This window comes from Xyrauchen texanus, chromosome 32 (assembly GCF_025860055.1).
Source record: "Xyrauchen texanus isolate HMW12.3.18 chromosome 32, RBS_HiC_50CHRs, whole genome shotgun sequence".
In the NCBI taxonomy this organism is placed as follows: domain Eukaryota; kingdom Metazoa; phylum Chordata; class Actinopteri; order Cypriniformes; family Catostomidae; genus Xyrauchen; species Xyrauchen texanus.
Window position 1 is genome coordinate 36,518,438 of NC_068307.1, and position 24,987 is coordinate 36,543,424.

At 39.9% G+C, this 24,987-nt stretch overlaps 1 protein-coding gene across 1 annotated transcript; it reads right to left on the reverse strand.

Annotated features, from left to right (window-relative positions):
• Positions 1–241: 241 nt before the first annotated feature.
• Positions 242–13,163, reverse strand: cav4a (caveolin 4a). Its single transcript, XM_052101925.1, has 3 exons — positions 12,803–13,163; positions 8,077–8,264; positions 242–1,796 (listed from the first exon to the last, which is right to left on the reverse strand). Exons 1-3 carry the CDS (start codon positions 13,019–13,021, stop codon positions 1,646–1,648), a joined length of 558 nt encoding a protein of 185 aa, XP_051957885.1. The 5' UTR covers positions 13,022–13,163; the 3' UTR covers positions 242–1,645.
• Positions 13,164–24,987: the final 11,824 nt, after the last annotated feature.

Below are 24,987 nucleotides of genomic sequence, written 5' to 3' on the forward strand. Positions count from 1 at the left end.
TGGCTTACAAATCTTTAAATAGGATTTTATAAAAAGTCTATGGGGAAAATACTTCCTAAACCCAGATGGCTGAATAAGTGGGCGGGCTCTGATGCGCTCTATTAGCAGTATGTTTTACCCAAATTCTCTTGGAATGATCCTACTTGCCACTTCTGAATTGGTAATTAGGAGTACATCATGTTCAAGTGCTTTGCTGTTAAAAAGAACAGGAAATATGGATAACGCCAGGTTCATACATACATATTTCTTGAGGAACTTTAATTTTGACACCATAATACTCTTGTTAGCTTGCTGACAATAATGGAATTTTCGTCAAATACAATATATTTTTACAGTGTAAAAATGTTCCAAAAACATATCAAATGGTTACTGATATACATAAATGAATATGTCCGAATAAGCAAGCACTAACAATTAACTGTATTTTGAAAAATTACTATATACTGTCATTCACTATAGAAACCGTACTCTCCTCCACCATGTTGAAAGTTTACGTCTCTCCCCAACTGGGAAACTCTGGTATCAAAATTATCTCCACATTTCCGTCGTAATTCCGACTTGAAGCGTAGTTCATGTGCAACTTCAGAGTGGGGAAACTCGTATTTAGGATAATTCCAATAGCACATGAAGGCAGTATAAAAATACAGAGCTATCTACTTCAACGGGGAAAGACAGAAATCTCCAAAACAGTTGGTCAAGATTATGACTAAAGAACATATTTCAAATCAGCAGTAATATCTGACAACATTGGCATCATACATTGTGCTGCTTTAGCTCAGGTCACTCTAAAACAATGCTATTTGTCAGGCTGGTTCAGATAATACGCATGCTTAAATTGATTAACAGGCGAATTTCGAAAACAGACTATTTAGCAGAGATGGGCCACTTCAATTAAAATGAATGGGAGAATTTGGAACACCCAAAGGTTATTTATTTATAGGTAAAGATAACATCTGCCAGTTAAACCTTCTTTACTGTCCTTTCTCCTAATAATGAAAATTCTGTCATTTACTCACCCTCATTTCATTCCAAAATAACAAAACAATAAATGTAATATACACTAAAGTCTTCTGAAGGCAAATGAGCTTTGTATGAGGAAGAGTTTAACCTTTTTTTGAAATTATAATGCCAAATTACATAGGTTGTTGCGTGTCGCGGAACCAATCTTGACATGCCAAGTTTAATAATGCAGTAAATTTGATTTGAGAGCTGCGACAAAGACTTAATTTTCCATCTGTTTCTCACACAAAGCTACCGTCTGGCATCAAAAGACTTGAAATACAGCATATGGACTACTTTTATGATAATTTTATTATATATTTATAATTGTGCTTACTTGACATTTTTAGAGCTTGAGAAACAACATGAAGGCGAGTAATATATTTTCATTTTGGGGTGAACTATTCCTTTTAAAATACTTTCATACTTAAGCAAACTCATGCTAAGAAAATGTAGTTGCTCTCTGTCTTTGACAGTTAACATTTACAATGCTCGTCGTTTGGCAAGGTCCCCTGTAAGATAAACCAGGAGTCAAGTGGCCACAAGAAATCTTTTAGACACCACACATCCTGTCTGATAGTCCAGGCATCAGACCATAATCTTTTGTTCTGAAATTTCCACTAGAATTGATTCCAGTGAACAATTCTCATTCCTGTGTTAGAAGAACACTAATACCACTGCAGCACTTGGCAACGCTTTGGAAGAAGGGTAGGATGAAGATGTCTAATACATTGCTCCATAATGTGTGCAACCAAACAGTGTTAATCAAAATCACCTGCACACATGGTGTGAAGAACCTGAAAGAGAGAATAGAAAAGTGAAAGCTAAAAATCTAAATAAAAAGACAATTTTGATTTAGTACTTTAATGTATTTTTGAGTGAAGCAAGATATTCAACAAGACAAAATGTAGGGTGGGACTTTATCCAGTTTGGAAAATTGGACATTCCATACCGAAATGAAGCCAGACCTGAATGCGAGTTTGCTAAAACAATAGATAATTAACAATTTTGCTATTGGTTATCATTATCGAATAGCCTTGTTAGGTGATGTTAGCAGAAAATATAGTCATTTCAATGTTAGAGCAAGTTGTTAGAAAATGATGAAAGATTACAAAAGCAGGGGCGAGGCCAAATAAGGGCCAAGTTGGCACTGGTCCACACAGAGTGAAGGCTGGTCCACCCAATCAAAACAGCTGGAGTTCACTAATAGTTTGCAAAGTTTTGATTTAAAAAAATTGGTTTAGCATCAGGGTACTTCACAAACAACTAACACAGCCACATTAACATTAATAGGGTGACCAAATGTCATCTTTTCTGGGTTTCTAAACTGCCTAAGGCTATACATCCACATTAGTCCGGATACATTTGTAAACAGCGTTTTTGATTTTTAAATGCTCTCTGTCCACACTGCCTTTTTCAAGCGTTTTCCAAAAGTTTCTTGTTCACACGTATACAAACGCTTAAATCCTCTTACAGTGCATGCAAAAAATTGTTGTTCCACGTACAGTCTGAAACGCAATAGTCCACAGGTTCAGTCGCTGAACAGCAATTCCAAGTAAACTCCTCTTTGAAGAAATGCAATGTGAAGGTTGTACAAAGTAACATTTGTCTTTATCAACACTATCAAAGTGGATAGAAAGCACAACAACGGCGCTACAACATAGGCTGTCATCTTGATTGTTTTAGGTTGAATGGATCAAATGACTATGTCACATGGCAACAAAAAATCATCTTTTTCAGATATTTCAGTTTTCCCTGCCCACACTACAATAGGAAGATGGCGTTTTTAAAATGTATCCACTTGGGAGAGCATTTTTGAAAAGCTCCTTTTTGATGGACAAAAATGTTTTCTCAGTGTGGACAGAAGGCCAAAACAAAAACATATTAGTGTGGACATGGCCTAAATGTTCGGGATTTGGCTTTGTTTTTATATTGATGTCATACATTCTGTGTGTGCATATTTGCCATTAAAACCCATTTAAACCTAGTGCATCAGTTTCATTTGACCATTTACATGCTATTGCTTTGATAACAATACAAATGTAAAATAATTTGTTTTGCCAATAAAGCACCTCAAATCTGAATCTTATGGGGCTTTTCCACTGCTCAGTACAACTCGACTCACCTCTGCTCGCTTTTTGGGGGTATTCCACTGTGGATAGTACCTGGTACTTTTTTAGTACCAACTCGGTCGTGATTCCAAGCGAGCCGAGCTGAGACTAAATGTGAAAATCACTGATTGGTTAGAGAGAATCGTCACTACCAGTGTCACAGAACTTTTGACATGGGACATCAGCCCGCAAGTTTTAAAGTTAGCTACAGCGATATCAGTATAATTTGTTCACGCGACTTTCAAATTGTAAAAAGAAATGGCTGTGCGCAAAAACGTGGTCAATAAACGAGGTGCAGACGTTCATCTCGTTAGCAACGAACAAAATTAAAATGTATTTCAGGAAGTGTCTTAGCTGTTGGCCACACAGCTGAGACATGGCTACCACCGACCTACCAACAGTTTAGTGAAAAGTAAAAAAAAAACTTTAAAGTGACTACAGAACCATCAAGGAAAAGTGGAAGTAGTTCGACCAAATAGACGCTATCTAGACTGGCGAGCAATGGGTGGGAGAGTGCCCTGGACTCAGCCTTGGCTGGAGTCCACGATGGAGGATGGTACGTGTAGTATTATGCATGCAGAAGAATTGAAATGACATGATTTTAATCTAGAATAAACCCAACCTTTTTAATCCTGGAATTCCTCAGCATCATAAATTAACGGACCAAGCATCAACAGTCCTACTGAAGGCCTGTCTTTGGACAATGAAATGGTCAAGATATTCTAAACACCATAATTCAAAGCAAAAAGGGTCATTGGTCAGAAAGGCTCCTCAACATGACCTTCTGAACTTCCACACAGAGTTAAAGCAGACTTTTCTTTGAAAGGTTTCCAAAAGACCATCAGATTGGCACGACTCGAGTTCTAACACATTTCATCTTAATCCAGGAACATTTTACACAAAGTAACAGTACTTTACCGATTTAACTTTCTAAAATGTACAGTATGCATTTAAATCCATGATTTATACAATACCTAGACTTGTTAGGTAATTCTGACAATTGCTTTTTAAATGCTTCCTCCTTTTCACTGTATTGATAATTTATTTCACATTCTGTCACTCTTCTCACTAACCTGTCTCATGTATATGTGTGTTAGATTAGATTTATGTTTAGAATAGCAATAAAGTTAGTCTGTATTCAAAGATGATTTGACTGTGGCATATTTTGATAAATAATCTCATCCCTGTTTCTAAAAGATTTAGCTTCAAAGCTGTACCTAAATACGTGGGATATTATTTTCAATAAGCCATAAGAATAATATCACTCCAATTAGTGAATTAATCATAATTCACGTATTAAATCTAATTCCTTACAGAAGAAATTGTGAGCGGATACAACAAGACTTTGTATTACGATTTTAATGGTGGAGAATTTTATTCAGACAAATAATCTAGTTATTTGACATTTATCTAATTTATAATGGTTGTTGAACACGACTAATTCCATTTATATATTTCATTACATAATAATGTAGAATAAGGACAGTTTAATTTAGTTCATAGCTCACATATTTCAAGACCCTAAATTCCCTTACAAAAGTGCCAATAGAGTGCTCCCAGCCAAGTGAAGTGACTGTGAGGGGAAAAAAAGCCATTTGTAAAAAAATTAAACAAAAAGTACTACTTTCCATACAAAGTAATGATATACCAATTATTTTCATAATTTTTTATTTTCAATTATTTTCGGGAAATTAATAAATCTGTCTAAGTGACAGATAAAGATAATTTGCAGTGCCAAGTCTGTGTGTGATCTGGCACTTCTCAGAAAATGCAATCATCCAGAACACAGATGTGGCTGAAGTGGGAGAAACAAGATCTAATTTTACATACTATTTAAAACAAATATTTTGAGACATTAGTGTAGCTCCACGAAGCACAAAATATCAGCCATCAGCCAAAGAAGAGAGAGTTTGTCAGCTAAATTAAAATTTGTATCTTTAGGGAAGTAGATACACCTGTGCACAACAGGAGGACTGAAGAGTGTTTAGTTTAGAAAAGACCCTGCGGAGACCAAATCCTGCCCAACAGGGGAGGTTAACATGTGGCAAATACAACACATGGGCTTACCAGCCACACATGGAAGTGGCGCGGTGGTAGGTCCTGCCTCGACGAGGAGGAGCTCTACAAACACAGCGACCAGGGGGAAGAGGGAGCTCTGCCGACAGGGGAACCGTACCGTGGAAAATACATCACAGGAGATATAGGAATAATCAGAACCTGTGAAGCACCAATTCCAGCGCAGGCAAGGCGGTGCCTGCAGTGGGTCTGGCTGCGAACTTCCTCTGCTGAGGTCAGAGCCAGAGGGCTAGGGAGGAAGGGCACCCAGGGTCCGTGACTTGTGGACTCGACTGGGGTAGTAGAGCGCACGTCTTCACCTCAGGGGTGGGGAAAGGTTACATGCGCAAGCGATACACCTGGCCAGCTGTTGTCACCGCATTACCGAATTCTACATATTCGGACCTGTCAAATCACGGGATGAAACCGAGTCAACCTGGAGGTTGTAAGACCTCATGAAGGTATTGGGTGTTGCCCAGCCCGCTGCTCTGCAGATGTCTGCTGGAGAGGTGCCATGGTCAGTGTGCGCGAACCCGGAAGGGGATGGGCACGGCCCAGGAATGGGAGGCCAACACGATACCGTCCACGATCCCGTGGGCAAGCCTCTTTTGGGGGCAGTGTTCCCTTTCCGCTGTCCACCAGGCCAACAAAGAGCTGCTCAGAGTGCCTAAAGCTCTGCGTGCGATCCAAGTAGGTGCGCAAAGTACGCACCGGACACAGCAACACTAAGGTTGGGTCTGCCTCCTCCTGGGAACCAAGTCCGAGTGGGCCAGTAGGGGGCCACAAGAATGACTTGTTCCTCGTCCTCCCTGACCTTGCTCAGGACTTGTGCAAGAATTCTCACTGGGGGAAATGCATACTTGTGCAGCCCCCGGGGCCAGCTATGTACCAGCGCGTCTGTGCCGAGGGGGGCTTCCGTCCCTGGGGACAGGGACAGACCGAAGGGGAGAACCTTGTACTGATATGTCTGGCTGTCGAATGCGAACCGTAGAAAGGGTCTGTGATGGGTCAGTATTGAGACATGATGTATAAATGGAAAATATTGAGACAATATTGAGATGGTCTACCGCCGCGAACCAATCTTGATGCCTGACACATGTCAGAATACGTTTCTACCTCATTTTTAGAGCTCGTAGGTCAAAGATTGGCCGCGACCCACTTCCTTTCTTGGGTACGATGAAGTAAGGGCAGTAGAAACCTTTCTCCATCTCGGCTGGAGGAACAGGTTCTATCGCGTCCTTGCGCAGAAGGTTTGCGCTCTCTGCACGCAGGGTGGAGGCGTTTTTGGCGTGCACCGAGGTGAAGTGGACAGCGCAAAAACGGGGCAGGTGCCTGGTGAACAGAATCGCATAGCTGAGTTGGATTGTCCTGGCCAGCCACCGCAATGGGTTGGAAAGCGTGAGCCATGCGTCCAAGCTCCGGTGAGGGGCACTAAGGGAACGATCACATGTGATGTACCTGGAGATGGTGCCTCGCAGCGGGGAGCAGGGATGGAGTAGTCTGAGCACCAGCTCCATGGCAGGCATGTCTCTCCCTGGGTTGCCCATCTTATGAGCGTTTGGGAGCCTTCCGGGTCCGGGAGGTGGTGGGGCGTCCGCCTCCTGCAGGGAGCTCTACGCTGGGGCAGAGAGCTGGGCCCATGCTGGGGCGGAGCTGCCTGGGATTTTACCGACGCAGGGGGATGCCCTCGGCAAGCAGAGGGGGTGCGGGATCTTGAGCCGCGGCAGGGCAAGATATGTTGAATGGCCTCCATCTACTTCTTCACTGCTGAGAACTGCTGGGCAATGTCCTCTTCTAAGGGAAGGGGAGGAGGGTTCCAGTCCAGCCCAACACTCGTGGCGGCCCGGGCAAGCATTGAGAAACGGCTCGGCTTCGGCATCAGACTGGGCGGGCACGCCCGAAGGCGCCAGCCCCGTCAAGTCCTCAGTGTTGGAGTCCACCATGATGCTCTCCGATGCAGCGGCGAAACTCTCATATCAATTTTATTTATCTTGTTTTAGAAACAACACTGCATAAGATATTTAGGTTTTTCAGAGAATGTATTTTTAACATGTGTATTTTGTCATTACTGTACTGGCAGAGTTTTTATAGTCAAAACAATTGAAAAAAATGTACCAGTGCTGAAGAAGTAATCCAAAGTATTTAGAATACTTTACTGACCTTGAGTAATCTAACGGAATACGTTACAAATGACCTTTTACAGCATGTATTCTGTAATCTGTAGTGTAATATATTTCAAAAGTAACCCTCCCAAAACTGGTGACCACAGGGGTGTTCATTGGGGGTCAGGGTGAGGCTGGTGATCGGGGAGGGGAAATAGTGGGGGTTAAATGTTTAATGTTGATTCAATGTTTATATGTTGTGTTTTTTCTTTGTTATATATCCATGATTTAATATCCATGAGTCTCCAATGTATTTCTGGCTTGTTTGCAGTTCAAAATACTGCATTATGGACCTAATCTTGTTTTTGGTTTTATGATTATTGGGATTTTCCTTGTAAAATAAACTGCACCTGGGATTTTATTAATTTTGGACTCTTGTAACCTCAGTACAAGTGACAGTAAAGAAAGACTGAAATTTAATAAATCGATTTTAAAAACAATCGTCTGATTTATCGTTATCAGCCTTTTCCACCAGCTTAGTTATTGGTGTTGGCTAAATCGGTTGACCTTTGAATACTGATATAACTGCAGTCATGACAATTGTTTTATGTGCACCTTTATGTGCACCTTTAAACCCAGGTTTGCTCTTCTGGGACTGTGCCTGTGATAAGTTGCTTTGGATAAAAATATCTGCTAAATGACTTGCAAACAATAGTGGTAATATGAATACACATCAGTTTGGGTTAAGTAGGTTCCACAGTTACACACATGAAGTTACTTTGAAGATGACATTGAGAAACTGCTCATACCAGATATGAATGAAGCTGAGAATGGCAAAAAGAATTCCAGCAATGAAGGACACAGGAACAGCCAGAAGAGCTGTGATGATACGATAAAACCAGACCCTGGACACCTCGAAAAGAGCATGACTCCAGATCCACAACCGATCCCCACTGCGTACTGACACTGGCTCTGCTATCACATCCTCAAAACTCACCTGGCAACAGAGAAGATTTGGATACAAGATTTTGAACATTGTGGTCCCAAGATTATCATACCCAAATCTGGTGAAATTTTTATTAAATGTGTAGCCAGTAGTTAATTTGAAATATGCATTTATGGTCTAGGTATATCGGTTTAAAAGTTATAAGCTAAAAGAAAGGTTAAACTTTAAACTGTTAGTGGTGCTAGAGGGTTTAAATGGTAGACCTCAAATTTGATCAGAGGACTTCATAGACACTATGATAAAAATGGTCAGCCATAGACTTCCAGACAAAAACTAAAATTCTGATTTTCTCACCCTCGTGTTGTTAATGTATGACATATGTTTTTTCTTCCATGGAACACAAAAGAATATGCAAGTCACGATTTACATTGATTGTAAAAATGCAATGAAAGTGAGTGGTGAACAAGACTAACATACTGCCTAACATCTCCTTGTGTGTTACACAGGATAAAGAATGTCGTATGGATTTGAAACAACATGAGTGTGAGTAAAAAATGACAGAATTTTTGTTTTTGGGTGAACTCATTTTGAAGTACTTATCTGTTTTAAATGGATCATAATATTAAACATATAACAGATCACATGTGCTACATCTTTAGTATGTTTCTGGACATGGACTATTTTCAACTGAGGACTGTGATGGTTAGTGCAATTATATGCTGTTAGAACATACAGTGGCAAGAAAAAGTATGTGAACGCTTTGGAATTATCTGCATGTATGTATACATTTGTCTTAAAATCTAGTTTGATCTTAATCTAAGTTACAAAACTGAACAAACACAATCTGTTTTAACTTAAAAAAACACAAATTATTGGATTGTTCTTGTACAAATTGAATACATTCAAACATTCAATATTATCCTCTTCACAGCACTGTGAGTGTGTAATGGGATGTGTTCAATTAAGACATGATAGATTATAATTGTTTGTGTGTTGTTAGCATAAGGACATTGTGTTTGTCAATACTTGTGAGTTTGATAAATATGAGATCGCATTTTATGAACAATTAATGCAGAAAACCAGCTAATTCCAAAGGGTTCACATACTTTTCCTTGCCACGTTATACAGTATGCTGTTGACTACTGTAAGTCTTTAATAGTTTGTGTGATTTGCCGGCTCTGCTCAACAACTAAGCAGTGGCTATTATTGGCCACACCATTGGAGATATTCACACACATTCCTCTAATGATAATCCATTTACAACTACCAGCTGTGGTTGTCTAAAATGTCAAGACAATGTTCTTATCTACCACACCATAGTAACATGAAATACAAAGGCTATTTGGAATATGATAAAGCAAAATTATTTAAAGATGCTGCAAAATACATCTGCATTTTAGTACTTGATAGCACTTTTTTGTGCACTCTAATTCTATCCCAATAAACATTTTGTCAAACTCTGCAAATACCTCTTCACAGTCTGCTAGCTATCTGTTATGTGGGTGGGCTAAAAACAAAAGGTACTATTTGTACACAGCCCTGGCTCTGTAAATGGGACAAAAACAAAGTGGATTGGAACGATCCACACAACACTACTCCAGCCAATCAGCAAAGGCTTGAAGATGGATGCAGAAGTTGCTCTTTTTCTTCTCGACAAGTGGGTAACATATATTTTGCTATGTTTCACAGAACATATGCTGTTGTTGCAATGTTAGATTTAGTTGCAGGAGAATTGTGAGTGCTGGTGTGTGTAAACCATCTCGCGAGCATGAATTTTGAGGGTGGAGCTTCCAAAGGAGCACTGAAGGGAGGGTTGTGTTTGTATTGGCAGTTGAGTTCGAATATCAACAGTGTTTCTCAGGAATCGCTGAGTGCATCTTTAATGACGTTTGTGACAAATGCTGCCTTCACGTGCTATCGGAAGTATCGTAAATACGAGTTTCCCACTCAGAAGTTGCGCATGAATGATCCCTCAAGTCGTAATAAGGACTGGGAAACTTGGAGATAACTTTGATACCCGAGTTTCCAAGATGGGAGGAGTGCTAAACTTTCAACATGGCGGAGGAAAGAACAGTTTCTGTAGTGAATGACAGTTTTTTTTTTTTTCATTTTTCTAAATACAGCTAATTGTTAGGGCTTGCCATTTTGGTCATATTAATTTATGTATATCAGCAATCATTCCATGCATGTTGTAAATTTTTACACCATGAAAATAGCTTGTATATGACCAAAATTCCATTATCATCAGCAAGCTAACTGAGTGATATGGTCAAAATAAATGTTCCTCAAGAAATATGAATGAATGAACATGGCATCGTCCATGTTTCATGTTCTTTCCCGACAACAAAGCATCATGAGTTGGAGCTGCTTTGCTGCTTCAGGGCCTAGACTGCTTGCCATCATCAAGGTAAAAATTCATTCCTAAGTTTATCAAGATATTCTACAGGATAATGTCAGGGTGGCTGTGCGTCAGCTTAAGCATAGTATAAAATGGATATGCAGTGGGACAATGACCCTAAACATCAAAGTAAATCCACTACAGAATGGCATCATAAAAATCAAATCCAACTTTTGGAGTGTCCCAGTCAGAGCCCAGCCCTTAACCCAATAGAGATGCTGTGGAATGACCTCAAGAGAGCCATTCACACCAGACATCGTAAGAACATAGCTGAGTTGAAGCAGTTCTGTAAAGAAGAATGGTCAAAAATTCCTTCTTAACATTGTGCAGGTCTAATCCGCAACTACCTCAAACGCTTGGTTGAGGTTTTTACTGCCAAAGGAGGATCGACTAGTTATTGAATCCAAGAGTTCACTTATCTTTTTTACAGCACTGTGAATGTGTAATCGGATGTGTTCAGTTAAGACATGAAAGATTATAATTGTTTGTGTGTTGTTAGCTTAAGGAATAAAAAATTGTGTTTGTCAATACTTGTGAGTTTGATGAAGATGAGATCGCATTGTATGACCAATTAATGCAGAAAACCAGCTAATTCCAAAGGGTTCATATACTTTTCCTTGCCACTGTATTAAACATATAACAGATCACATGTGCTACATCTCTAGTATGTTTCTGGACATGGACTATTTTCAACTGAGGACTGTGATGGTTAGTGCAATTATATGCTGTTAGTACATACAGTGGCAAGAAAAAGTATGTGAACGCTTTGGAATTATCTGCATGTATGCATACAGTATGCTGTTGACTACTGTAAGTATTTAATAGTTTGTGTGATTTGCCGGCTCTGCTCAACAACTAAGCAGTGGCTATTAATGGCTGCACCATTGGAGATATTCACACACATTCCTCTAATGATAATCCATTTACAGCTACCAGCTGTGGTTGTCTAAAATGTCAAGACAATGTTCTTATCTACCACACCATAGTAACATGAAATACAAAGGCTATTTGGACTATCCAATATCCATGTGCCAAATTGACTTTGTGTTGTTGAAAGAAACCAATAATAAAAAATGTATCACAAAATGGGGGATTTTGAAGAATTTTCATCCAGCTCTTTGCTGCCTTCATGTGCTACCAGAATTTTCCTACTTCCCACTTCTGAAGTAGTAATTAGAAGTATGTCACGTTCAAATGATTTGTTGTGAGAAAGAACAGGAAACATGGATGAAGCCAGGTTCATTCATACATATTTCTTGAGGAACTTTTATTTTGACACCATAATTCATATTGCTCAGTTAGCTTGCTGTAATGGAATTTTGGTCATATACAAGCTATTTTCAAATTCTTTTAAAAAATGTACAACATATATCAAATGGTATATACATAAATGAATATGACCAAAACGGCAAGCACAAACAATTAGTTGTATTTAGAAAAAATTGTAAAACATTCACAAGAGAAACTGTACTCTCCTCTGCCATGTTAAAAGTTTACAACTCCTCCAATCTTGGAACCTCAGGTATCAAAATTATCTCACAGTTTCCCAGTCATTATTACAACTTGAGGGGTCATTCATGTGCAACTTTCAAGTGGGAAACTTGTATTTATGATAATTCCAATAACAGCATTAGTAAAGTTTGGTGTTGTTCAATGAAAAAAATGCTGTGTAAAGTTCTTTAAAAAAATAACACCAAGCAGGTTTGGAACAAAATATGGGTGAATAATTGACCATTTTATTTTTGGGTGAACTACAGTATAGAGATCCTCAGGTTTAGCCTTAAAACCTGAAAGACAATCAGCATTTTTGACTAAAATGGTTAACATCATTTGAAGAGACTTTCATGTTTTGTTCTACAACATAAAATACACTATGTTTTTAAAAAACGGAAGTTGCTAACAAGTTGCTAAATAAAATTCCATTGCAAATGAGACTTCGCGGTTGGCCTACAAGTTGACATGGAACACAAAAGATGTTAGGCAGAATGTTAGCCTCAGTAAAAATGTATTTCATTGCATCTATTTTCCATACAATGAAAGTAAATGGTGACTAACATTCTGCATAACATCGTATTTTGTGATCCAAGAAAGAAATAAAGTCAAACGAGTTTAGAACAAAATGTGTGGATAAAAAAGACAATTTTCTTTTTTGATAAACTATCCATTATATGTCCATACATGAACAAATTACCTTTAGACACTCATTTATTTGTCTTGGATCCCTTTCATTGATGAGAGGCCTGGTGTCACTTTGCGTAGAGATGACATCTTCCTCCTCCTCTTCCTCCAGGACGGTTTCCAGCTGTGTCTTCCATGCCTGTTGTCCCTCATCATCCTCACCATCCCCTGTGTCTCTCAGGTCAATCTCTGTCTCCCTTGTGTCCATCCTCCTCATCATGGTGCCCGTCATCAATACAAAGGTTGCAAGGTCACAAAATGGGTCACCCACAGCATCGAAACACACATAAACACGGTTTTAGACACCTTTATTGCACACATACTCCAACAAATACAGTGTGAATGAAGAGCAGTCTTAGCTGCCTTAAACTTGAAACCAGGATATGGGATATATTAGGAAAGTGACTGTGCCTTAACAGGCATTCCCAAGCAGGCCCCAATGGGAAGATGCCAAACCCCACTGATACATCTGCTATAAATACCCCACTGGTCAAATGCAGACTGCTGGTAAATTTAGAAGAGCTCATAAAAAAACCCAGTATATCAGGAATGGATTTAAACATTTAAGAGTTTGGACTGAAACCATTGATTTTGAGCACTGAGCTTTGTGTTAGTAAGTACAAATATTACAGAAGACTATTCAAACTCTTTGGACATTATTGGGAATTAGTATTTAAAAAATTTGCAAAAGGTTTGGCTCAAAAGCACCCCCTTTTAGGGATGGAGAATACATTTTCTTTTCTATCTAATATCAAGTACTATCCAGGCCAACATCACCAATACCAATAACGCTATCCACAATATTCTTGAGTCACATGCCTTATGGATGATGTGGGTGGAACTTCCAGTTAAGCGTAAACGATTATTATGTCTATATAATATAATTACTAAAGCAGCATTAAAAATAACAGAAACTTGGAAACAAATGAAAAAAAATTTAGGCGAGACAATGTTGTTCTTCCCCACGCATCTATTATAGATGATTGAAAAGTGAGTAGTGGATTAAGATAGGCTCGCAAAATTTTTGCATTGCCCACTTGTGTTTGTATCACCCAAATCCAACTTAATCACATTACAAAAATGTTGTCATTCGTCACCTCCAAAGTGATTTCCTTTACGCAGCTCCCTCTGGAAAACCTCAGTCTGCACAAGTACATGTCTATACTCAGTGAAGTATATGCGGTTAGTCTGAGCACTCTGACAAATTATCATGTCAACTGGCTGGAAGTACTCATCCTCTAAATTCATCAAGACAGCCTTGATGAAATTTGCATCACAGTTCATGTACATAGATCCTTTCATTAGTTCAACATGTAGCTGCCATAATATCCTTTGAAATAGAGGGGAAAATGCAATAGTTTTAGATACAGATGCTATTGTAGAAATTCACTATTCACAGTCAATCATGATTATTTTAATCCATGAGTAAAATTGTCCAATTACAGGGGGGTTACTGAAATTAAGTAAGTAGTATTTGACCTGAATAAAACAGCTTTTGTAAGGTTACTGACAGAGGTCGAGACTGTTTAAAAAAGGCAACAGTTAAAAAAGTTGTAATTTCTGGCCACTAGCGTCAACAAACGGAATTGCAAAAATTATATATAATTACAGATAGTAAATTCCCACCATACCTTATAACATCACACACCCAAGAAAAGAACAACCAATGCCTCCAAAGCCAGGCATATTTACTCTTTAGACTAATTAGAAACCTTTCTCAGTGCTCTTGATACTGTATTGAGGATATTCTTTATTTCAGATTGCGACTGGTGATGCAGAATGATGTGTTGATGCAAGGCCCTGGGCATCTGCCTAAAGATCTTTGCTGGTTTTTATGTAATATATTGGACACTGCACAATATTAATTGACATACCTTTCAATTAATGTAATGTATCACCTTATTTATTGTTGAAAAGTTGGAGCAATTGTTCTGATCATGAAGACAATTAATGCATTCAACATTAAATATCCAGTCACATTACTGATGGTAACTGTCACAGTCTCGGTAAGTCAATCTAGTTTATTCTGTGTTTACAGGTGCCACGTTATACGATTAGCAGCACCTGTGTCCAATTCCCCTTCCCTATATATGCTCCCTTGTGAGTGCTGTTTAGTGCCAGATTGTTTTGTGTGCTCTGCTCTTGCGGTCTTGCGGTCTTGCGGTCTTGCGGTCTTGCGGTCTTGCGGTCTTGCGGTCTTGCGTCTGTTCCCTGTGTGTTTTCTCAGCCCATTTATCAACTTGCCTAAAGGTGCTTGTCTAATTTCTACAGAGCAAGCGTTTTACTCAACCTAGCACTTGGAGGTTCTGCCGGTGCAACCTCGTTCTCACATAGGTCGACACCAGAGGAATTCGGTGGTCCTGCAACAGGAGTCTGAGCATTTTAAGCCAAAAATCCTAAATGATTGAGGTGAAATTTGTACCTCAATCAGACTGCACCTCACAAGGCAACCCAACACAAGTAAAAGAACTGCATGATGTCATCTACAATCTTCTTTATTTTTATGTTCCTCAAAGGCACCGTCTCTGTAAAATGGGTGCATGCATTAAATTGACTAACCAAAATAATATTATTTATAGCCCAATTGAGCAGGGGCCCGGACACCCAATAAATTGGACTTGGGGGGGGTGTTCCCAGATGTTTCCTAAAAAACTGGTATACTAGATACAGAAAACTAGAATAATTTTAATTGTCCTTTATCCCAGTTTTCATAAATTATCCAAATTAGATTTTTTTTGTCAGAAAATTCTAAACAAACATATGTGCGCTTTGCGCAGTATTCTGAAGGAAATTATAGACAGCGACTGAGTGACACTGTCAGACTGGATAATTTTCACCTCAAAATAATGATAAGATATAATTCTCCTTTGATTTATGATTGTTGGTATGCCTAAATTCTAAGGCAATGGGGAGAGGTTGGGGTTAAGGGGAAGGGGACATCCCAAGAGCTCTGACTCAATTCAAACACTGGTTGTAGTTGCACAAAAGCAAAAAGATTAAACCTCCTAATTTAGAGGAAATACAGTATAATTTGGTATGAAATTCACATAGAGGTGGGATTCCTTAAGTGTTGTTTAATCCAGTTAATTTTATATGTATAATTAAGGTTAGAAAAGCTGAGAAAATTAAGTGTGTTCGAACTCCACCTGGTTCGAAACGTCTCTCAGCATTGGCATCAGCACCAGATCAAAGTTCTGACTGGATAGGCCTCTCACCAAGTGTAACAGTTCCGCCTGACTTTCACTCCACATTCCCTCTCTCCAGAGTACTAATCACCCGCACCTGAAACCTGTTCCCACATCAATCTGCCTCACAACATATAAGCTCCACTCTCCGTTCACTCTTTGTCTGATCTCACACGTGAACATACTCACTTACCTGCTCCTTCTCCAAGACGTTTCCTGGCTTTCATCTAATGCTCCTCGCTCCTTCGTTCCAGCAACGTTCCACGAGATTCTCCTCTCTAACTCTTCGGCGTGTTCTAAAGCTCCTTACTCCAGTGCTCCAGCATCACGTTCCCGAGATCACCATTCCAAGCTCCTCGCTCCTTCACCCCAGCTAGTTACTACAAAGTTCTCCTCTCCAACACTCAGGTGTGTCCAAGCTCCTCACTTCATCGCCCCTTCATCAAACTCCCTTCATCTCCATTGCACTGCAGTGTGCACTCAGTTTCTCCAACTCCCTTCAATAAACTATACCTCTCGGTTCAACACTATCTTCGAGTCTGTGGTTCTGTTACACCAAGTCAGAGTCCTCTCTCAAATAAGCACTTCCCCTTCCGGTATAGGGAATCGCAAGTGATACAGAGGTACTCCCCCCAGTGGATAGAGTGTATATTGTAGAGGTGGGGTGTTTTATCGAGACATATCCAGCTGCAGACCCGCAGCACCACCAGTTTCAGAACCCCAGCGCCAGAACCTGAAGTGAGGGGCGGAGTTATTGACATTGAGACAAGCATGGCGGAGAGCATGGTGAGTTGTGTAACGTTTTTGACATCATGTTGTGAAAAATTATCGCATATATTAAGTTCAGCGTTTATCTGCTAAATATTTAATTTGTGCATAACTTTATCATCTTAATGAAGCTTGAATATGTTGTCATACTTTATTGTAATAAAAAAAATTCTACGGATGGTTCGATACATTTTTGCGTGTTGTAAATGAGCCTTGCGGTGACGCTTTGAAGACATCTTGTGAAGGTGTTAAAGTGTTTGTTCCACGTTCCTCTGTTATATGCATTGTTTGTGAGTTAATGTTACCTTATAGTTGAGGTTTTTTTTACGTTGAGATTATTGTGTGGTGCTTTCATCTCTTGTAGAGACATTTCGAATGAATGAAGACCACAAGGAAAAGGCCCACAACAATCTCCTGGAACAGTCAAAAGCTTCCAGAGAGCCCTTTCTATTTCATTTTGTGTTCAGGGATGACATGGAGTTATTTTAGCAAGAATGTAAGGACAAAATGGGCCTGAGAGTGAATTCCTCATTTGATACATTTTAAGTTTAATTTATACAGGATTGTCATGATAAAATGGGCCTAGGGGTGAATTGGTCATTTGTTGTATATATTTTTATTGTTTCTTTTAAAATTATGCTGAATTTTCTCTCTTTTAGTTTTTTGACATGTTTTATTTTACATAAAGAAAAATGCATGCTGCACATGTTCTTGTGAAATAAAGTATATTTTATATAAAATGCCCACAAGTTTCAAGCATTTTTTTCACCATCATGATCAGGAAGTAACTCTCATAATACAATGAAACGGATAACTATATACAATTATATTACACAAGATCAATGTTTTAAAATGCTTATTGTACTGTACCTTAAAGAATCATTATAACATACATGATAAAGTATGATGTTTCGCTTTGTAATAAAAGCAAAGTACTCTCCAAAACGTTAGGTGGCTGCTTCTACTCGGGCTTTAGAACGTAGTAGCTCCTAGCTCCCTCACTTCAGGTTCTGGCGCTGGGGTTCTGAAACTGGTGGTGCTGCGGGTCTGCAGCTGGATACTATTGGTTTTATCTGAGCAATTATTTTATTCCTAAACACCAGAATTGGAAGTCTTGATATTTAAAGATTGATCCACCCATCCTTACCCCTCTGTTGTTTGATGGAATTTATTTTTTATATAGAGTAGTTTATGCAGGGTGCTTGCTAACTTAGTTTGCTAAATTGTGAACCATCACTATATTACTATTCATACTTAGGAATAGGGATTTGTTCTAATCCCCTAATCCTAAATAATAGCAATTAGTAAAAAAGTTATTAATCCTAATCTTTTATACCCATATGTCCAGAGGAGTGGCATGCAAATTCCACTTGCCAATTTTCATTGGCCTTTTCTCAGATATCAGAGGTGTTTGGGGCTCCCAAGGGTGACCCCTAGTGTCACTAAATTGACACAATGTTGAGTGATTGACAGATATGGAACATCTTAGTCTCAGGTCATGCCCTGGTGAGTTTAGAGGTGTTGCCACATGTGGAGAAAAGGAAATCATATAGTTGCCGCTTTAATGTATCACTTAATGTATCGCAAAATCCTGATTTCCAACAAATGTTAAAGGCTGAAATCAGTGTTTATATGGAGACCAACTGGTCCTCAGTATCCTCTGTGGGCATGGCTCGGGAGGCACTTAAGGCAGTTCTAAGGGGTCGGATCATACAGTATACCTCATTCATCAAAAAATCCAAAGCACGAGAAAATTAAGTTACTTTAAGTTACTTACATTATGTTAAGAAACATTACATTAAGAAATTAAGTTACTTTATAGACATCTACTGATGAAGATATTAGAAACTTTGTGGAACCATTAGAACTCCCAAAATTGATGACTGAGCAAAACAATTCTCTTGATTCTGAGATAACCTTGGAGGAGCTTGATGAGGTAATTATAGCCCTGACTACTGGCAAGGCTCTGGGGCCAGATGGTTTTGCCGCTGAATGTTTTTGATTTTTTTAGAACTGGCTCCACTTTTGTTAGAGGTTTATACAGAATCATTAAAGAATGGAAAGATTTCTCCAACCATGTCACAAGCCTGGATCAGTCTGATTCTTAAAAAGGACAATGACCAAGCGAGTGCAAAAGTTACCGTCCAATTAACCTGATCCAGCGAGACATAAAAATATTGTCAAAAATTCTGGCTAACCTATTAAGTAAAGTTATGACATCTCTTATACATATAGATCAGGTGGGGTTTATTTGGGCCGCAGCTCTTCTGACAACATAAGGTGTCTCATCAATATTATGTGGTCAGTGGCGAATGATCAGACTCCGGTTGCTGCCATTTCACTTGATGCCAAAAATGCATTTGATATGGTAAAATGGGATTATCTTTTTAAGATTTTGGAATTATATGGGTTCGGAAATTATTTTATTGGATGGATTAAGTTACTTTATAGACACCCTGTAGCAGCGGTACAAACAAATGTATTAATTTCAGATTAATTTACTCTGGTTAGGGGCACCCGAAAGGGTTGGCCTCTTTCCCCACTATTGTTCTGTCTTGCCCTGGAACCATTAGCAGCCGCAATATGAAAGGAGAATGATTTTTCAGGGGTGGCGGCAGGAGCTATGGTGCATAAGCTTTTAATTTACGCAGATTATAATTTATTATTGTTCTCCGATCCTACTAGATCTATGCCTTGCCTCCACCGAATTATCAATTCCTGGGGTACAGAGTTAATTGGTCTAAATCCGAAGCGTTGGCTTTGACTGCATACTGCCCAGTAACAGCTTCTTCAAACCGGGCACCTTTCAATGCCAAACAGGGCATTAAGTATTTGGTTATTTTATTCTCAGCAAAATTATGTGATTTAGTCTGAGTTTATTTGTACCTTTTAATAAAAAGTTTTTCAAGCAATGTGGGCAGGTGGGATTCATTACATTTATCTATGATGAGGAAGGTTAAAGTTATTAAAATGAATTGTATACCAAAATGTAACTAACTGCTACAATCTCTCCTGTAGATGTCTGGGTGTGACTTAACTTCTGACTTGACCCAGTCAGAGTGGATTGGGAGGTTACTACACTCGGTGACCTATATGAAAGTGGAGTACTGAGATCTTTTGATAATTTGGTTCAACATTTTAAGATTCCTAGATCCCAGTTCTTTAGGTATTTACAGCTGGGCCACCTGCTCTGTACTATTTTTTGGAGTAGTGTACACCCCCCTAAAGCGGCAGATACTCTGTAAATCGTGATTACTGCTTTTGGGAAAGGTCATGAAGCATCTGTGTATTACTCCCTGTTAATTCAATGTCTGGGGGATGGAGCTTCTTCCTCTCTCAAGAGATTATGGGAGAACGATATAAACTTGGTATTGGAGGAGGGAGTGTGGGCTAGGATCCTAAAAAGCATCAAGTCTACATCTAGAGATGCAGGGGTCTCTCTGATGCAATTTAAGATTTTGCATCAGTTCTATTGGACCCCTTCTAGATTGTATAGGTTGTGAGGTGTTAAACACTGAACTTTCATTTATCCCCAGGCTCGACACTTATTATTGAGGACAAATATTTTAAAAGTCTTAGCTTGAGTCATGATTGGTTGGAAAATTATCCTCATGGGATGGAAGTCGGCTGGGGCACCCTCATTTAGGGAATGGTGTGGGGAGATGGGCGAGGTGGCAGCGTTTGAGATGTTTTTTAAAAGGCTGGGGAAATTGGATTTGTTAATCAGGAAGGGGGGTTATTTGGCTATTTTGGAAGGTTCTCGGGGAGTGGCTGTGGAGAGGGATTTGTAGTTTAGTTGGGTATGTGTTTTACTAATATAGTTTGAACTTATATCTTGTTTTTTTGGGTGGGGGTGGGGTAATGTGAATATTTGATTCAGTTTTTACGTTGTGTTTGTATGTTTTATCTTTGGAATGAATAAAATTGTTAATAACTCAATTCAATTCAATTCAATTTTATTTGTATAGCGCCTTTCACAACACACATCGTTTCAAAGCAGCTTCACAGAACATCAGCATTAACAGACGACAAAAACTGCAAGGTCCATAAAGTCGATTAACCATCATTGTGTAATTTAGACAAAATTTGATTTTAATGGTTTAAAAATAATTAAATGATAATTATATTAACTCTTTCCCTTCCAAACACGGAATTTTCCGGGTTTTATGAAAAAGCTTCCGCCAAACACGGAATTTTCCTGGTATCCGTGTTTTAGGTGGAATACTGGTAAGAAAGACCACGACGCATGTTTTGAAAGAGTACGCAACTCTTTGATCAAAGAAACAGACTGCGATCGCTCTTAAACGTAAGTGGAGTTTTGAGAATGTAGCTCAAAATGTAGATAGAAATGCCTTTTCTCAGCTTTTTTGTCCGAAAGGTTGTTTTTGACAAAGCCTACCTTTAATGCCTTAATGGCATTAAAAATAACAAATGAAGATAAAATAAAATCGTTTTTTATTTGCCTAAAAGCAGAGGCTCAGATCTTTATTTTGATATATAGCATCTTCATATATTCATGGAATTAAATATTCTGCGGGCCATTAAAGTTTTGCGAAAATCGTCAAAAACCCTGGCGTGGCTGGCAACTTTTTTTTTTTAAAACGCTGGCGGGAAAGAGTTAATAACCCCAGTGAGCAAGCCGTAGGCTGACTGTGGCAAGGAACACAAAACTCCATAAGATGTAGATTAATGGAGAAAAATAACCTTGGGAGAAACCAGACTCACTGTGGGGGCCAGTTCCCTCTGGCTAACATTATGAATGTAATGTAAATATTAATTATGTATAGGTAAAATCATGTTTTAAAATTATTAAACTAAGTGTTAAGGTGTCATTGAGTAAAAATCGATTGTGTTTGAACTGTAAGATTAATGACCAAAGTCTTTGAAGTCCATCTAGATTAATTGTAGAGGTTCACATAGATGCAAGTGTCCCTGTCAATTGGCCGACGAAGGCTTTTGTGGGCAATAGTTAGTCTATGCATTCCATTTCACGATCGTAGTCCATCAATCGACTGCATTTAGTCATCATCATTCAGCGACATGTAGCAGTGGAGTCCAACATGAAGCAGGAATGGTGCTGGATCCAGCCGGTTCTGGTGACCTCAGGATAGGAGTCCGAGGTTGAGACAGGGAAACAAATAAAAAGATGTAAGCGTAGATGCCATTCAATTTATTGCAGAGTTTGAGATCATGCTCAATGTTTCTAGTTCCGGCAGACTCAACTAAAGCAGCCTAAGTGTGGGATAAATTAGGTGTATGCCTGGCTAAATAGATGAGTCTTTAGTCTAGACTTAAACTGAGAGAGTGTGTCTGCATCTCGAACAGTGTTTGGGAGATTATTCCATAGTTTAGGAGCCAAATATGAAAAGGATCTTCCTCCTTTTGTGGATTTTGATATTCTAGGAACTATTAATAGGCCAGAATTTTGCGATCTTAATGAGCGTGTTGGAATATAGCGTGTTAGAAGATCACTTAAGTACTCGTGGAGCTAGACCATTCAAAGCTTTGTACGTAGATAACAGAATTTTAAAATCAATACGTAAATTTAACAGGTAGCCAATGTAGCGATGATAAAATGGGGCTAATATGATCATATTTCTTGGTTCTCGTCAGCACTCTGGCTGCTGCATTTTGAACCAATTGAAGTTTATTTATTGATCTTGCTGGACATCCTCCCAGTAATGCATTACAATAATCTAGTCTTGAGGTCATGAACGCATGAATTAGTTTTTCGGCATCAGCAACCGAGAGCATGTGCCTTAATTTAGCAATATTTCTTAGGTGGAAGAATGCTGTTCTACAAACATTTGTAATTTGATTTTCAAAGGACAGATTTGTATCAAATATAACACCTAAGTTCTTTGCTGTTGAAGATGATGTAACGGTTCATAATAACCAAAATAAAAAAAATCTGCTTCAGCATCTTGAACGGGAGTCTGTGTAAAGCCCGGTTCAGAACTTGCAGGTCCAAAATTGGCTACAACCCACCACCTTCCTCACCCTTTCCCCATCTTGGCTGGAGGGACAGGCTCTGTCGCCCCCTTGCGAAGAAGGGGCGCGATCTCTGCATGCATGGTGGCGGCATTCTCACCCTGCACCGAAGTGAAGCGAAAGCCGCAGAACCAGGGCAGGTGCCTGATGAACTGAATTGCGTAGCTGAGTCGGATGGTCCTGGCCAGCCACCACGATGGGTTGGAAAGCGTTAGCCATGCTTCCAAGCTCCGGGCGAGGGGCACTAAGGGGACGATCACATCTGACGTATCTGGGGGTGAGGCCTCGTTGCAGGGGGGAGCAGGCAACGCCGCGTTGAGGAGCGTTGCTTCGACCTGTGGTGGCTGTGCTGAGGGGGAGCTCAAAGCACTTACCTGCATAGGGCTGGTTAGCGACTGGGGAGGAGAGCCTTGACTTGTCACAACCGGCTGGCTGTAGGTTCATGCGGCCCTGGCTGCGGGTGCTCTGTGTCTGGTGGCCGTGACAATGGTGGCTGTGGACACCAATTATGTGACCCAAGGAGTGAGGAAACTGCTCTTTTTGGACAATTTGGGTACTGCGCAGCCAGTTCAGTGTGCGGCAAACAAAAACAAAAAGGAAAAGGAAACAAAAGATGTACCTCCTAGCCCTCCACCAGGGGACGAAGTGGTCTGGAGACCAGCTCCATAGCAGACGTATCACTCCCTAGGTCGTCCGTCTCAGGGGCGCTTAGGAGCCTTCCGGGTCCTAATGCCGGCCTGGGAGATGGGGGGTTGTCAACTTCCTGGACCAAGTTGGACATCGCCTGCCCGAGTGCACACGCAGTGACCTTCGTCACACAGAGGGTGAGGTTGGTCGCCGAGCACAGCTCCTGCAGCACATCCGGATCAGAAATACCCACGTGCAGTTCTTTTAGTGAACGAGCAAACAAGCGTGCTGGAGAATGGGAGGTCCACGGGGAAGTACCCTGCGAAACCGCACCCATTGAACTCCCCAAATTGCCTCCAGCGCCAGCCGGGCTGGCCTCATACCCTTGGGTAGAAGACGCAGTGCAGGGGCGGCTGCAGTTACTTTCCCCCATTTGAAGAAGGAAACCTGTGACCGCAACTTTGCCATGGTCATATTCTTGCAATGAGAATATGAGCCATCCACAAATTCTGCCTCAGTGTGATCGCTGCCCAGACACATAAGGCAGCACCCATGGCCTTCGGAGAGATAACGATCGCACCCAGGAATCACACAAGGACGGAAAGGCATCTTTAAAAAGACGTTCAACGTCAATGTGAGTGCTTTTTTAAGAAATATTTTTTTTAGCAGAAAATATACTCTTTAGTAGCGCTGTCGAAGCAGCCAGGGGCAAATCTGCAGTTGGCATGCAGAAGGAGAGAAAGATGCTGGAATGCGCTTTTGTAGAGGTGAATGGAACAGCAGCAATATTCAGCTCGCTGATAGTAAAAAAAATCTGAATGAATCCTGCATTCCAGCTCCTTTTTATACCCCTATGTCCGGGGGAGTAGCATGCAAATTCGACCAGTTATTAAATCCAAGAGTTCACTTAATTTTTCCACAGCACTGTGAATGTTTAATGGGATGTGTTCAATAAAGACATGAAAGATTATATATGTTTGTGTGTTGTTAGCTTAAGCACACTGTATGTTCGTCTATACTTGTGACTTTGATGAAGATGAGATCACATTTTATGACCAATTACTGCAGAAAACCAGCTAATTAACTATTTAACAGAGGTGGGCCACTTCTATTTAACAGAGGTGGGCCACTTCTATTAAAATTAATGTGAGAAATTGGAACGGTCAACGTATTTAGAAAGGAAGCCCTGCCTTCAAAGAGCCAATCACCTTTTAGATACAGACATCTCATGTCAATCAACTCGAGAACGTACATGTGCTTTAGCTATACGGTGTTCCCCCATTCAAGTAGATAGGAGATGCTCATGAAAAATAGCTGCCTGACAGCTTACCAAAGATGGCTGCCAATGGACTGACTTGCTAGAAAGACATATATGCTCCTCTCTGTTTGGAATCTTACTGAAGATGATCGAATACCATACAACAACATTCAAGAACGTCTTTGTTACAGCATAGCAATGCTATTCTGCTTCCTTGTTTTCAGTCAAAAAGATGTCATGAACACCTTGCAGATTGTTAGATGCTCACATAAGCGGATTATGATTTCCTTCATGATGTTAATATCCCTGATATGTATTGTTCATTGAAATACATAGACCTAATCCCAAAGTCCAAGGCAATGCCAAGAA